This window comes from Paralichthys olivaceus, chromosome 5, assembly GCF_024713975.1.
Source record: "Paralichthys olivaceus isolate ysfri-2021 chromosome 5, ASM2471397v2, whole genome shotgun sequence".
Lineage (NCBI taxonomy): Eukaryota > Metazoa > Chordata > Actinopteri > Pleuronectiformes > Paralichthyidae > Paralichthys > Paralichthys olivaceus.
This window is the reverse complement of record NC_091097.1, coordinates 14,034,370-14,047,368: the sequence shown is the minus strand read 5'-3', so window position 1 is coordinate 14,047,368 and position 12,999 is coordinate 14,034,370. Positions and strand designations below refer to the sequence as shown.

The 12,999-nt window shown below is 39.9% G+C and overlaps 2 protein-coding genes across 2 annotated transcripts; one reads left to right on the top strand and one right to left on the bottom strand.

Moving 5' to 3' along the window:
• Positions 1-1,787: 1,787 nt before the first annotated feature.
• LOC109638668 (salivary gland specific protein SAGSIN1) lies at positions 1,788-4,419 on the bottom strand. The gene is made up of 2 exons (XM_020101759.2): positions 4,101-4,419; positions 1,788-3,292 (listed from the first exon to the last, which is right to left on the bottom strand). Exons 1-2 carry the CDS (start codon positions 4,278-4,280, stop codon positions 3,272-3,274), a joined length of 201 nt encoding a protein of 66 aa, XP_019957318.1. The 5' UTR covers positions 4,281-4,419; the 3' UTR covers positions 1,788-3,271.
• A 1,230-nt stretch (positions 4,420-5,649) lies between these two features.
• Positions 5,650-12,847, top strand: LOC109638710 (ras-related C3 botulinum toxin substrate 1-like). The gene is made up of 7 exons (XM_020101809.2): positions 5,650-6,038; positions 7,188-7,259; positions 8,147-8,264; positions 8,530-8,592; positions 10,923-11,082; positions 11,171-11,347; positions 12,038-12,847. The coding sequence occupies exons 1-6, from the start codon at positions 6,004-6,006 to the stop codon at positions 11,299-11,301; spliced, it is 579 nt and encodes a 192-aa protein (XP_019957368.1). The 5' UTR covers positions 5,650-6,003; the 3' UTR covers positions 11,302-11,347; positions 12,038-12,847.
• The last annotated feature ends 152 nt before the right edge of the window (positions 12,848-12,999 follow it).

Here is a 12,999-nt window from a genome sequence, read left to right as displayed (position 1 = left end):
TTTAAGTATGAAACACAACATTAAACAAATAAGCAGCCATGTATACAAAGAAAGAGCAGCGCTTACAAATGGTACTTAAAATCAGATAACAGCAACTAAACTACTACAATTGAATATATGAGTACTGCGTATGGAAGTGGGTTGTACGTTACATGTACTGCATTGCAGCTTTAATTGAATCCCAGCCATTTCCATTTGCAGCATTATGACTCTTTCACACTCAGTCTCAATAAAACACATGTGAGCTGCTGCAGATGCCAAAGGCTAAAACTCTATAATCTTCACTCCACAACCCCCATTTTTATTTTTTTCCGAGGGTACAAATGGTGGTTGACAGAAACAGGGTAAAGATAACCCGACTTATCTTTCATCTACATATCTCCCTGCCGCTCTCTGCCAGTCCTCTATGATAACCTTATTAAAATATTTTCCTCTGACAAATCCCTGAGAAATAAATCCTCTTTTTTTATTCCAGAAAAGGGGGAGGCAGCGGGCAAGAGGGTTTGTCTGTCACATGGAAAAACTACAGTTGCCTTGGCAACCCAGGATGGTTTTACACTGCCGCCTGGCATCTAGCGAATGGTTAGGAGAAGTTTGCTGGGGACATTTTTTTTTGAGCAAAGGTGTCAGCAGTTTGGAAATCAACTTAAAAGAAGTGCACATTGAAGAGAGGTGCCAAATGGTTCTGCTGCTGGCTGAGGCTCAATCATTACAAGTACTTTCTCTGCGTAAAAACCCAGGAATGGATCACAGAGGAATTTGATCTAACTGATCCCAGAAAAAAGATCAAAACACACTTTATACTTTATGCTACATTCAAGTGTCATTTCCACAAGTAGACACATTTAAAAATGTTAACTTACCCATAAAACACTGTATTAGATTGAAACTGATGCAATAATTAAAGTTAAATAGCAATGGACAAATATAATCATTGTTATATTCATCACTCAGCTGACTCTTGTGTTTCCAACAGATGAGACAGGCGATAAGTGATAGGATGCTTCTCTCATGTGGACACTTCACGTACTGCAATATGCTAATTCTTAAGCAGCAGGCTGCCATTTTCTGTCTCTTATGGGAGATTTATAAAACTTACATTAGTGTAAATTAAATAAAATACAATTTAATGAAAAAGAGGTTAAAAAGGCGATTATTGAGCTTTTTCTTTTAAGTGAAATGACATATTTTTTGCCAATTTAATAAGATTTTTCCTGCCACATTAAAATCAAATTTCAAAAGAGAAAATTAGGTGCGTGGCATTTCAGTGTAGCTCAGCAGAGGTCTGCGTAAACGTATAGTGCTAAGTGATGAAAAGGTGCAGGAGAACGTTTTTCTTGCTTTGTAATTTAACTTTTCTTTTTAGAGGTGGACACACTCCACAAGACAAAATGAAAGGCAGTCAGCTGTCAAATTACAGCTTGGCAGCGGCTTCAGTCCGTATTGATGAATGTTTTATTCTACTGTTGATTAAAATGTTCAAAACATTATTCAGTGGTTTAGTCCTGTGTTTGCAAATGTACTAGGTAAAGTCAGAACTCATCCAAAGTTCACTGGTTAGATGTAATTTTACTGAAACCTCACATGAAGCTTATATAAAGGATTTGAATTTTCTTCTTCAAAGTAAAGGGAAGCTCATGTTGTCAAAACAATATACCTGGAATATGTGGACAGCCTATACTGCACCACTCCATCAACAGCAGATAAGGAATAGACTCTATAAAACTTCACCTTCACAGAACTTAGTTTATAAATGTTGTATTGTAATAATTCCCAATACACATGAAGAGTTTCTGTCACTTCTACCCTCCAGAAGTGCACTTTATTTATTTGTGTAGTACAACAAGTTTCAGCTTCTTTTAAGACTGGAAGAAATATCCAACAGTATAATTTGAGATGTAAATAAAAGACAACCTGTGTTTAAGAAATTCTGATGTGGGACACTTCTCAAGCACAAGTGGGTCAAGTTTACTGTGCAAGAGATGTAAAGTCATATTTATGTATCCATGTTTTAATTTGGGTCTTCAGTATTATACTTTTTGTGTAATAATTTGTTTTATCACTATGATTGGAATTGGAAAATTCTCTGTCACTGTGTCTTCCCCTGGCCCTTGTGTTTGTAAAATCTAGTTCCGCTCTTTCCTTATTTAGGACTGAACACATCACTGGAGATGAAAGAAAAACAGGGAAGTGAGAGAGAATGGTTTATCCACACTTTGATGTTTATATGTTGTTTGAAGATACAGAGAGTAATGCAAAATGACATTTATCTATAGCGGTCAAATTAATAAAAAGAGACAGATTGCCAATGTGATAAAGAATTACAAAAAAGGCTTAAAAGAGCGATTTCATTAATTTATTACTTTTAAAATTCAATTCTCCTCGTCCTTGGTTCTGTGACGTCAAACCTGACATTTATCACAGACAAACACTTGAGACAAATGAAGCTACAAAAATAGTTTTCAAGGTAAAATGTTTCACCGTTACAGCGAAACACAACAGTGACAACCTGTGTGAACAAACACAAAGAGGACATGCAGTGATTCCCTTGAGGCTGCCCTTTCTGACACACTGTAAACTCTAAGAGGAGATGAGTTGTTGTATCTGTTGTGTTATCCTACAAAAAAACCTCTGTTGAGAGACCATGTACCGATTATCCAGCAGAACCCAGCCTCAGGTAAAGTGTCCAAGCCACAGCTACAAACATGCTTTGCCTGTGTCATGCGGTGTAGATGTTTATTTTTTAAATTAAAGTGAAATTATTCCAGTTTTCTTCTGTGACATCTTTACACTGAGTGCCTAAAAACATACATGTCAGACAGTAAAGAGAAGCCAAAACATCCCACAGCAACAATCATCTGTTTTTACGATAAAACCAACGCCACCGTCTTCACTATTCACAGAAAAGGCAGCGTCACAGTCCAGCTTTCGTACGACACAGTCTTCTCAGACACGATGAGCGGCTCCTGAATCTTCGGTGGCAAGTTAAAAACCTCATGATGCATCTTTCCCCTCCGAGCGACTGACCTCTGCTCGTTTTTGCAGACGTCACGTTTGTTCCTTCCCCCCTGCAAAAGGCACTGGGCTCGTGTGACGTGGGCTGACCACGCCAACGGGCGGTGTCACATTATTGCGTCGCCACACCAGTCTGCAGAATTACATTTCCCCCCAGCGCGCGGCTGCAGCGTCAGCCAGTCTTCTGTAGAGGACTGAAACATGGCAGTGCTCACAATTTACTTTTCTGAGTTCAAAAGCAGGCACTGGAGACTGATCAGTGGATTTCAATGTGCACCTGCGAAGAGATGAAGAGCCGTCAGTTATTTTTCTCAGAAAATAATAAAAGAAGACAAGGCAATATAACAAAAGTCCAACACATATCGATATAATGCTTATATCATATATGCATAATTGGTATTATGTTGAATTTTGTGTGGCCCAGGACCTATAATCAACCGCTCTCTGACACAGTTAAAATAAAAACTGAACATTAAGGAGACAGTGATTTACTGTGGGTCAGTTGTAGCTTACAACATTAGTTTAATCTAATAAACTAGCAACTGCTTTTAAATTGAGTTAAATCTAATCTACCATCTATCTGAAGAGGGGGAATAAATAAAGAAGAAAAGCATCTCAGTGTGCCGACAGCATGACTTCATACAGCACAGTATTTATAAGTAACTCAACTAACTAACCAAAAGGTTCAATATGTAAGATTTAGGTGAGAGGGTTCTTTTGGCAAAAATTTAATATAAAATAACCCTAGAGATTTATTGACTAGTGTGTTTCATCTAAATTGTAAGAATTGTTGTTTTCTTTACCCTAGAATGGGCCCTTTACTTTTAAATACTTTATATTTACAGGTGGCAGGTCCTCTCTTTTAACAGAAGCCCAAACTGGACAAACTAAACATCTTTTGAACCTGGAGGCTCTCTCTCATGTTTGGAGGTAGAGGATGAGGTGTATTCAGCTACAATATGCAACTTCACCGCTAGATGTCACTAAATTCTACACACGGAACCTTTAAAAGCTGTTGTTCCACCCACGATAACCTGGTAAACTTGACACCGTGTTTTTCACCACACGACGGGGGAGAGCATTACCTGTAATCTGACGTTAAACATCATGGAGGCGACGAGGTAGATGTACGGGAATCTGATTCGCAGCCGCCATGCGAGATCAAAAAATATCAACAAAGTCCTCGTCAAGCCTTTGGAGAAGACGCCGTACGAGCGACCGGCGGAGTCCGAGAACCGGAGCACTAGATGGGACAGAGCCGCCATAGAGGCGCAGTCTGCCCGCGGGAGCTCTCTGCGCGGAGACGGTGTCAGCTACTGAGCCGAGCCGGCGACGGGAGCGGAGGCTGCGGGGTGACAGCTCATGTTCCTACCGCTGTCTCACTCCGAGCTCCATCTTTCTGAACGGGGCTGCTTGTGTTGGCAGAGGTGCTCCGCCCCGACGGCTCCTCTGCTGCTGATCACCGGGGGACAGGTGACGGTGTGACACGCGGAAATGGAAAGGGGGACTTTCATGCCCCGAGTTTGGACTTTCAGGCAGATTGAAAAATAAAAAATATATTGTGGTTCCAGTATCAATGATGATTTGCAATTTAATTAGATAGATAGATAGATAGATAGAAAGATAGATAGATAGATAGATAGATAGATAGATAGATAGATAGATAGATAGATAGATAGAACATTGAAGGCAAATATGAATACAGATTTAAAGATATCCTTTTTATGCATGGTGTATTCACAGTGGGGACACAATGCTGGAAATGAATAAATAAATACATATTGTAATGTAATAAATAACTTCATATATATTCAAGATTCATTCCATACATTCAATTTATTCTGATTGTCATTCAATTTCCTTAATGTTATAAATAATGATAATAATTTCCTTTACAGCATGAATAACACATATACTGGTGGCCCATGTAGAGGGCAACATTTAGACTGTGTTTAGATTTGAATATAATTTGCAGTTACCATGTATTTTTTACTGTTTCCTGACATGACTGATTTTATTTAATATCTCTATAAATTTTAAGGTCTTGACCTTACTATGATTCAGTGCTTAAAATTGAATTCAATACCGGTTATTTTAGTTTATTCATTTTTTGTCATGGATTTTGCGAAGCACTTTGTCACCTTGTTCAGATAAGTGCGATACGAATAACGTTATCAATAATAATAATTTCACAGGGATGGGCTGAATGAAAGACACAACTGATGGGTTTTTAACAGCATTTGAACAATTTAAGTGAATGGCGCAGCTCCATCAGGTTTTAGTTGCATTAAAAAACTGGATTTAAAGTGGGTTTCAGTCTTTTCTTTGTGTTATTTGACAGTAAAAAAACAAATCAAGATAGAAAACCTGAGTGCAGGGAATAAAAAAAATCCAGAGCAAACGAGGCTGCTTTAGCTGACGTCACTTCCTCATTCCGTGTCACACTCTAACTCACCCGTCTTGTTCTTCTTGTTTATTTTGGGGCCATCGGAGTGAAAACGATCATTTTAAAGGAAACATTTCGTGACATTTCATTCACGATCACATCCTCTGAATTTACACAAACCCGCGGGACCACCGGCTGTTTGTTTTGGGGCGGGTCTCGGTGGGCGTGGCGACGTCACAGCACCGGAAGCAGCGTCTGGTGGTGGCGGTGTCCGGCTTCACTTTTTTCTCTCTCGCTCGGCTCAGGGGTGGTGGCCGCTGTTGTTGCCTCGCAGCTTCCCGATCAGCCCACGAAAGCATGGGAATGTCGAGAGCGGACTTCTGACCGAACTTGTGCTAAAGTGCGAGATAAGTCGCCGCGAGTTTTGCCGCAAGCTCATCCGCGCCCCCCCCGCGCTGCGAAACCACACAAGGCCGAGAAGGAGACGTTGTCGGGGCGTTAAACCAGCGAGCAACCCCCCCCCCGGACAAAGGAAACGAGACGTGCGAGCTAACGTTAGCTTGCTCCCGGGGCTAACTTAGCATTCCTTTAGCGGCGGCGCAATGCAGGCCATCAAGTGTGTCGTTGTCGGAGACGGGTGAGTTAACTTGGTGGGAGCTCAGGGTTAGTTCAGGCCTCCGAGACCCTTGTTGGAACTCAAATGACGAAGTGTAGCATTAGCTCAGTCCAGACTAGCTAACGCCGGAGCCTTAAACTCCAGAATTCCCCCGGACGAGCAGAGTTAGCCTCCAAGCTTTAACGTGACCTGGTTATACTACGTGCACATTATCGTTTTCTCATTAGTCACCACTGATAATCGTTGGTTTCTCAGATTTGGTTAAATATCCCTGAGCTAGTTTTCATGTTGGTTAATCTGAAGTCACCCCGGCTACAGTGTTTTTTTTACTCCCACTTTGGGTGAGTCAGACACCGCAGGGCAGGTCACAGAACCGCCTACAACAGAGTTTAAACATTTGCCCACAGTTACTCACCTGTTGAGCAACACGAAGAGTTAAACTCCAGCTTTACTGCGTCGTGTTCGTGTTATTCTCTGGTGTTGGTCAAATGTTTTCCAGCTTATTCTAATTGCATGAGATCGTTTCGTCTGAGTCAGGGTTCAGGGTTTAAACACGAGCAATAAGCGACTATGTGACGGTGCGAGGGGGGTAAACTGACTTATATTGGTCAGGGTGTGGTGGATAGCACAGCAGCACAGTCACGGATCGGCCTACGGCTGAGTTTATTTTCGATTCTGACTCAATGGTTCCCTAATCAATTGTACAACTCTTACGTTTCATATTTGGTCAATACTCCTCTTGTGATCTTGTTTGCACGTCTTGCCAAAAACTACATCCAGTCTGCACAATGTAAACCTGATTTCCCGGTGAAGGGATGACTATGAGTCATTTCTTTATGTGTAGGATTTTAATTCTGAGGCTTGATTAGAGCTAAATAATTTGAAAGTTAATTGACAAGCAAGTTGACAAAAAAAATCATAGTCAAAGTCATATTCCAGGTAAAACTGCTGAGATCTGTGGTTGAGCTGCTTCAATGAGTATCTGCTGTTTTACGTCTTTGATGTTAGATTGTAGATCGAGCACAACAGGGAATGTAGATATGATCATTTCCAGTCAATGCTTGTTGAGCATTTTGTTGATGCTCTGCTCTTGAGCTATTACATAAGCTCAGAATGGCTTTTTCTTTCTTTTACTAAACAATTCATCCTCCGTCTCCTTCTCCCCTCCAGAGCTGTGGGTAAGACCTGCCTGCTCATCAGCTACACCACCAATGCCTTTCCTGGAGAGTACATCCCCACAGTGTGAGTATCTGAGACTGCTGCTGTTTATGCCAGAGTTGGAGGCGATCAGCACTATCAGTCCATTATTTGTCTCCACCCTTTCCTGTGCATTCACCGCATAATGAGGGTGACATCTTGTATTTCAGTCGCTTATTTTGATGAAATTTGGCTGCCTGTAGAACAGGTTATAATCACTGCTGTGAACTGTAACTGAGATTTAGGGATTGGCGCGCCCCCAGCCAGTGTTTTATTCACATTTACTAAGTTAAAACAGCCGTATACCTACACACACCAATATACATATATATATATTTATATGTATAGTTTTTTACTTCATAATGATTGTGTTTTTTAAAGGAAACATAAACTTAAAGAGCTTTTGTTTGACCTTCATTTGAACACACAGCGAAATCTGAGAGGAGAAATAGCATCCTGCTTAAAACTGTTCATTATTCTGCCAGCCAGGTGTTTATTTCTCTATCATTGAGTACTGAAAGTAATTTTCAGCCAAGATAATGTTAATACGAACACTCTGTTTCCTTCTCTTAGTGGGTCTGGCTGTGCATGTGTAGGTCAAAAGCGGTGGCCATGCATGCATAGATCTAGTTTTGTCGGAAAAACCTGCACTCTATCTGGTCCCAGACCAGCTGTGGAAACTCTGTTTCTCGGTATCAGTCTGCATGGACTGGCTGAGCAGGCTGTTAATAAACAACATGCTGGGTTTAGCTGAGCCAGATTTAATAGGTGATGATTCATTTTCAAGATAGAGTTGAATAGACACAGCGGATCAATGCAGAACTTGTTTTCCACTTAAATGCTTGAGTGTTTATTTCCTGCCACATTTTTTTGTCTGTTTATTTTTAGCATAACATGTTTTTGTCTTATTCTCTCATCATCGCTTCCATCAGGTTTGACAACTACTCTGCCAATGTTATGGTTGATGGGAAGCCCGTGAACCTGGGCCTTTGGGATACAGCGGGACAGGAAGATTACGACAGACTCCGCCCACTTTCCTACCCTCAGACGGTACATTAAAACATTTTGACAATGCTGTATTTTATTACACTTGTTATTCTTCCTTTGACTTGTGCCTTAAGTATATTTTTTTGCCTGTGGTACCCTTACATAATTAATTTGGAAAGATTAGGTGCTTAGAATGAATTAGGAAATAAGAGAGAAAGGAAAACACCACACCTTTGTGTGATATGAACACAGGAGTATTTGTTTCTGTTCTTGGCAGGAAGTGATTGTTATGGACTTTGATTGCATTGTTTTTTTCATTTCTCACCAGGATGTGTTTCTCATCTGCTTTTCGCTTGTGAGCCCTGCCTCTTTTGAAAACGTCCGTGCCAAGGTGAGTTAACCCAAATGGGATAGAGTGGAGGCTGTAAATGTGTTTACATGGATCTGTTTTAGTACATGGCATAATGATAGATCAGTTGAAAAGCCTGTTTTCATTGGAAGACCTTTAGCTAAGATGTATGTGCACACTGGTTTCTGTTGAAAATCTGTCTGGAATATGATGTAACTTCAAAAGTCACCGATTTAATCTTGTGTTGATCAGATTCTTTGGTGCTGATCTGGTTGGTAGCTTCCTGTTCCACCTAACAAACTCATTCCAGTTAAAGCATCATCACGATCACTATAGATGGAAGTTTGATGAGGATAGTGCACTAGACAATCATCTTGGGATAGTCAGTCAGTCAGGGTATCTGATTACACAACATTGTTAGCTTCAGGGATTTAAATTGTAATTGTGCTGTCAGCATTTATAAAGAATGCAAAATGACCGTGCTGACAAAGTGACACACAATGAGTGAGTGACATATTGACTAATCAGTTGAATGAATTTGCTCTTAAAGAAAATCATGACATAATAAATGTTGTTGCCCATTTGTCCACACCGGGCTTAAGACATAGTTTTTAATTTAAGGGTGCTGACCACATTTAAAATAGATGACATTCCACGCTGCTTTTATTGCTCTGTCATGGTTTCAGTCGTGACAGTGACTGGTTCAGAACATTCGGCATTTATCCTCTTGGGCTGTTTTCTGACCGACATGAGGTTACACGCACAATATATCTCTCCCATTCATTTAAATTAACCCAGTTCTCAAACACAGCAAGAGGGCTCCAGCCCAAAAATGTTGCCAGGCACAGTTTTCACTGCAACTCAGCGTTGGCACTGCATTGGCCAATTATATACATAAAAGTGCACATTCGTGTTGGAGTAATTTTTTTTTTACTTAACTATTAACTTAACGTGACCATTGTTTTTCTGCTATTTCCCTTGTGATCATCGCAGCAAAATATACTTTATACTGTTATGATATATGATAAAATACTGTCTACAAGTCAAGGTTGTGTTTTGGCATCTTTTAAACTTTTAAATGCATAAGTCTGTTACTGGACCATGGATTTTATTTTATTGTCTCACCGGTCCGAACAATACGTCTCCATTAAATCAGCCCATGTGCAGTTTAAATGAAGGGGTGTTTTTGGTCTGAATGCCTGATCACCATCACTCAGGGTTACATGAGACAACTTTGAAATCTTTTTAGAGTCGGTGAGATGTTGGCTCACACTGCCCATTTGCTCCTAATAAATTATAAATAAACATTTGGTCAGATCGAGCAGACAGTTTCAGTTCCCAGTGAGATTAGCAGCAGTTCTCGTCTGTAGCTATGGCAGCAGAAAGAGCTGCACTCAACTGTGTGTATTACTTATTAATGTAAATTGGTAATGGTGAGACAAAGGAGGAAACATGCAGCAATATATTTACTTTCCATATTCACGAGAACATGTTGTAAACCCTCACCAAATTATTTAAGGCATATATAATGGAACAAACACAAATTTTCAACCCTTTGTTAAGAGAATATTGTCCTTGTATAATAAGCAAAAGTCTCCAGAAACAGCAGTTTCTCACACATATAGCATTTTAAAGAATTGTCAGCTCTTTAGACACAGGTGTTAAGCTTTGTAAAACCAGTTAACTCTTATTGAGCCAGGCTTAAGCTTAAGTCTTTTTCACAAACTTGAAGAATGTTTTATTTGTCACTATTTTCACCATTTTGATAAAAGCAGTGGGTTACAGGAGTACCTGCAGGAGATTAAAATCCCACTCTGCCCATGTCGGGTTTCTGGCCCATGATTTTTCTGTTCTGGTTTCACTCTCATAGCATTGACCTTTGCATCAGCCAGCCGCACTTTTCAGTTAAACGACTCCGTTGAACCCAGCACACACTAACGGCTCATCACCAAACCACAGACAGAAACAGTTAATAACTAGTTGTGAACACAGCGCAGCATTCTTCTGCTGAGGCATATTTCTGTCGTGAAATGGTTGAGACCAGAAACGGAGTTAAAAGAAAACAGTATATTGGATGTAGATTTACCAGCTGGTCATAAAACAGAATTATATCTTCTGGATAAACGTTTATGAGCAACTTTTTGTTAACAAGTTTAACAGATCAGCCTTATTGGTTGTAATACTAAATGTCAGTGTTTACAGCGTCATGTGAGTGGCCAAGAAGATCAACTAGTGTTTTAAATTCGCTCTTAACAAACACTGTCACTGTGTTCCAGCCACTGCTGCATCTGTTGCTAATAATACTTGTGTGTTAAAGATGACCAGAAGGTTTGAGAAGTAAACCTCTAACCTGTGTTGTGGTTTCTGTGCAGTGGTACCCTGAGGTGAGACATCATTGCCCCAACACTCCCATCATCTTGGTTGGCACCAAGCTGGATCTTAGAGATGATAAGGACACCATAGAGAAGCTGAAGGAGAAGAAACTCACTCCCATTAGCTATCCCCAAGGACTGGCAATGGCCAAAGAGATTGGTAACAGAGCTGGCTCATTATCTGGTCTTTTAAGATGAAGTGTTTAAAAGGAAAACATTAAACCGATTCCTCTGTGCGTTTCCCTCAGGTTCCGTCAAGTACCTGGAGTGCTCAGCTCTGACCCAGCGTGGCCTTAAAACTGTGTTTGACGAGGCCATCCGGGCCGTCCTCTGCCCTCCACCTGTCAAGAAGAAGAGGAAGATGTGCTCTCTCCTCTAAAACATCCTCCATTTGAACCGGTTACAGGGGAACATGACAGCTAGTGGTGAGGGTGGCTAATGACACAGAAACACAACAGTACACACACACACACACACACACAACAATGTGCTTCAGTTTCCTTTTTTCCATCAGCGTAGCGACAGCTGTTCTACCAACCGTTTCCATGGCGAATTTGACAAAGGGTCAGATTTCGGATGAGGGGTTGAATGATTTTAGACCCTAGTTCTTTTTTAACAGCGTATACTGTATAGACGAGACTATGAAATTATGAAAATCTTGAGGCCTTCTGAAATGAATTGGATGTTTTGTAAGAAAAAAAAAAAAACTTTGACCGTGGAATGTTTTCAATTTGTTCTTCCACTGGTTGTCCACCTTCTCTTTTTGTTTACAGTCTTGGTTGTTTGTTTTGAGTGGAAGAAACATTGCCAAATACATTCTGCACACATACTGTATTTTAGCCAAAAACAAAACTGTTATTCTTGTGTCTCAAACCTCCGAAATACAGCTGAAAACTTTTGTGCTGCTGTTTGTTTCAGCTTCATCACCGATTTATATTTGATTCATTTCAGTTTCACTTGTCTAGAGCAATCGCGTGTCATCACACGCTCAAAAAGGAATTTAAAGTAAACATCTGTAAAGTCCTTTTTGTCTCAAATTTACCATTCATATACCATGATCTGTGGAAGTTTGTTTTCAGCCCTAGAACATGAAGAATGATGATTCATTTTCATAGGTGTGAAGATGACAGAGACATATTGAAAATTCACTCTGCGGAAACATCAGCTGACTCTTTAAGTGCTATTCATCCCTGACAAAACCTGAAGGATCCAGTATTCTATGTGTTTGGCTCCAATCGGATTTGTCGAGTTTATGGTATTTTTCTTTCCTCTTTGAGATCTTACCCGAGAAATATCTCAACTGTTTAGCTGCCCACGAGTGCAAAGCTGAAAAGTTAACTAGATATTGGATTAGAACTGTGTAAGTGTTTTGGTGGTGGGGATCAAGAGCACCTTTCATGCTCTGTGGGCATTTATCAGAAACCGTTTGTTCAGCACATTTGATTTTTAATAGCATCACTACTGGCGAAGCAATGTCACTAAGGAGCAGTAACAAAGCTACTGTCGGTTATGGTGTAGTATACAGTGTACTCATTTTTGTTATAATCATGTGATTGACTATTTTGTATCACACTTCACTCACTGTATTGTTAAACTAACACTATGAATATCCTTTGTTTATTACCTCTACAGTTAACGCTACCTTAATCTCCCTGCAAGCCTAGCTTTTTGTAATTAATGCTGATAGCATGTATGTGCAACATATACTGAAAACTAAGATTAGAATTGCTACAGTTATATTTTTTGCCTATTTACAAAATGTATTTGAACTACTAGATCAGGGGTTAAGTACATGTTGCTCATCTGTATTGTATTCAGACATCAAGCTGTGCTTTAATTCAAGCCAATGTTGTGACTTGTTAGTTTTATGGATAAAAGCTATTGTCACTTTTTGAAAAAGCCAATAAATTCTTGAAAAAAACCGACTCTTTGTTGACGAATGGAACTTTCTTTTTCTCTTGATTTAAAACCTGTAACACCAACAAGTAAGCAGCCCACGGAAAATCAAGGTTTGATAACCAAACAATTATTTTAGTCAAATGTTGAACGTTTCTGAGTCAAACATAATGAATAGAAT

Coding starts and splice junctions, on each gene's coding strand:
- LOC109638668 (XM_020101759.2), bottom strand. CDS start 4,280: ATGGCGGCTCTGTCCCATCTAGTGCTCCGGTTCTCGGACTCCGCCGGT. Junction 3,293..4,100: donor TGTTTAACGTCAGATTACAG/GTAATGCTCTCC, acceptor ATCTCTTCGCAG/GTGCACATTGAAATCCACTG.
- LOC109638710 (XM_020101809.2), top strand. CDS start 6,004: ATGCAGGCCATCAAGTGTGTCGTTGTCGGAGACGG. Junction 8,593..10,922: donor TTGAAAACGTCCGTGCCAAG/GTGAGTTAACCC, acceptor GTTTCTGTGCAG/TGGTACCCTGAGGTGAGACA. Junction 11,083..11,170: donor GGCAATGGCCAAAGAGATTG/GTAACAGAGCTG, acceptor CGTTTCCCTCAG/GTTCCGTCAAGTACCTGGAG.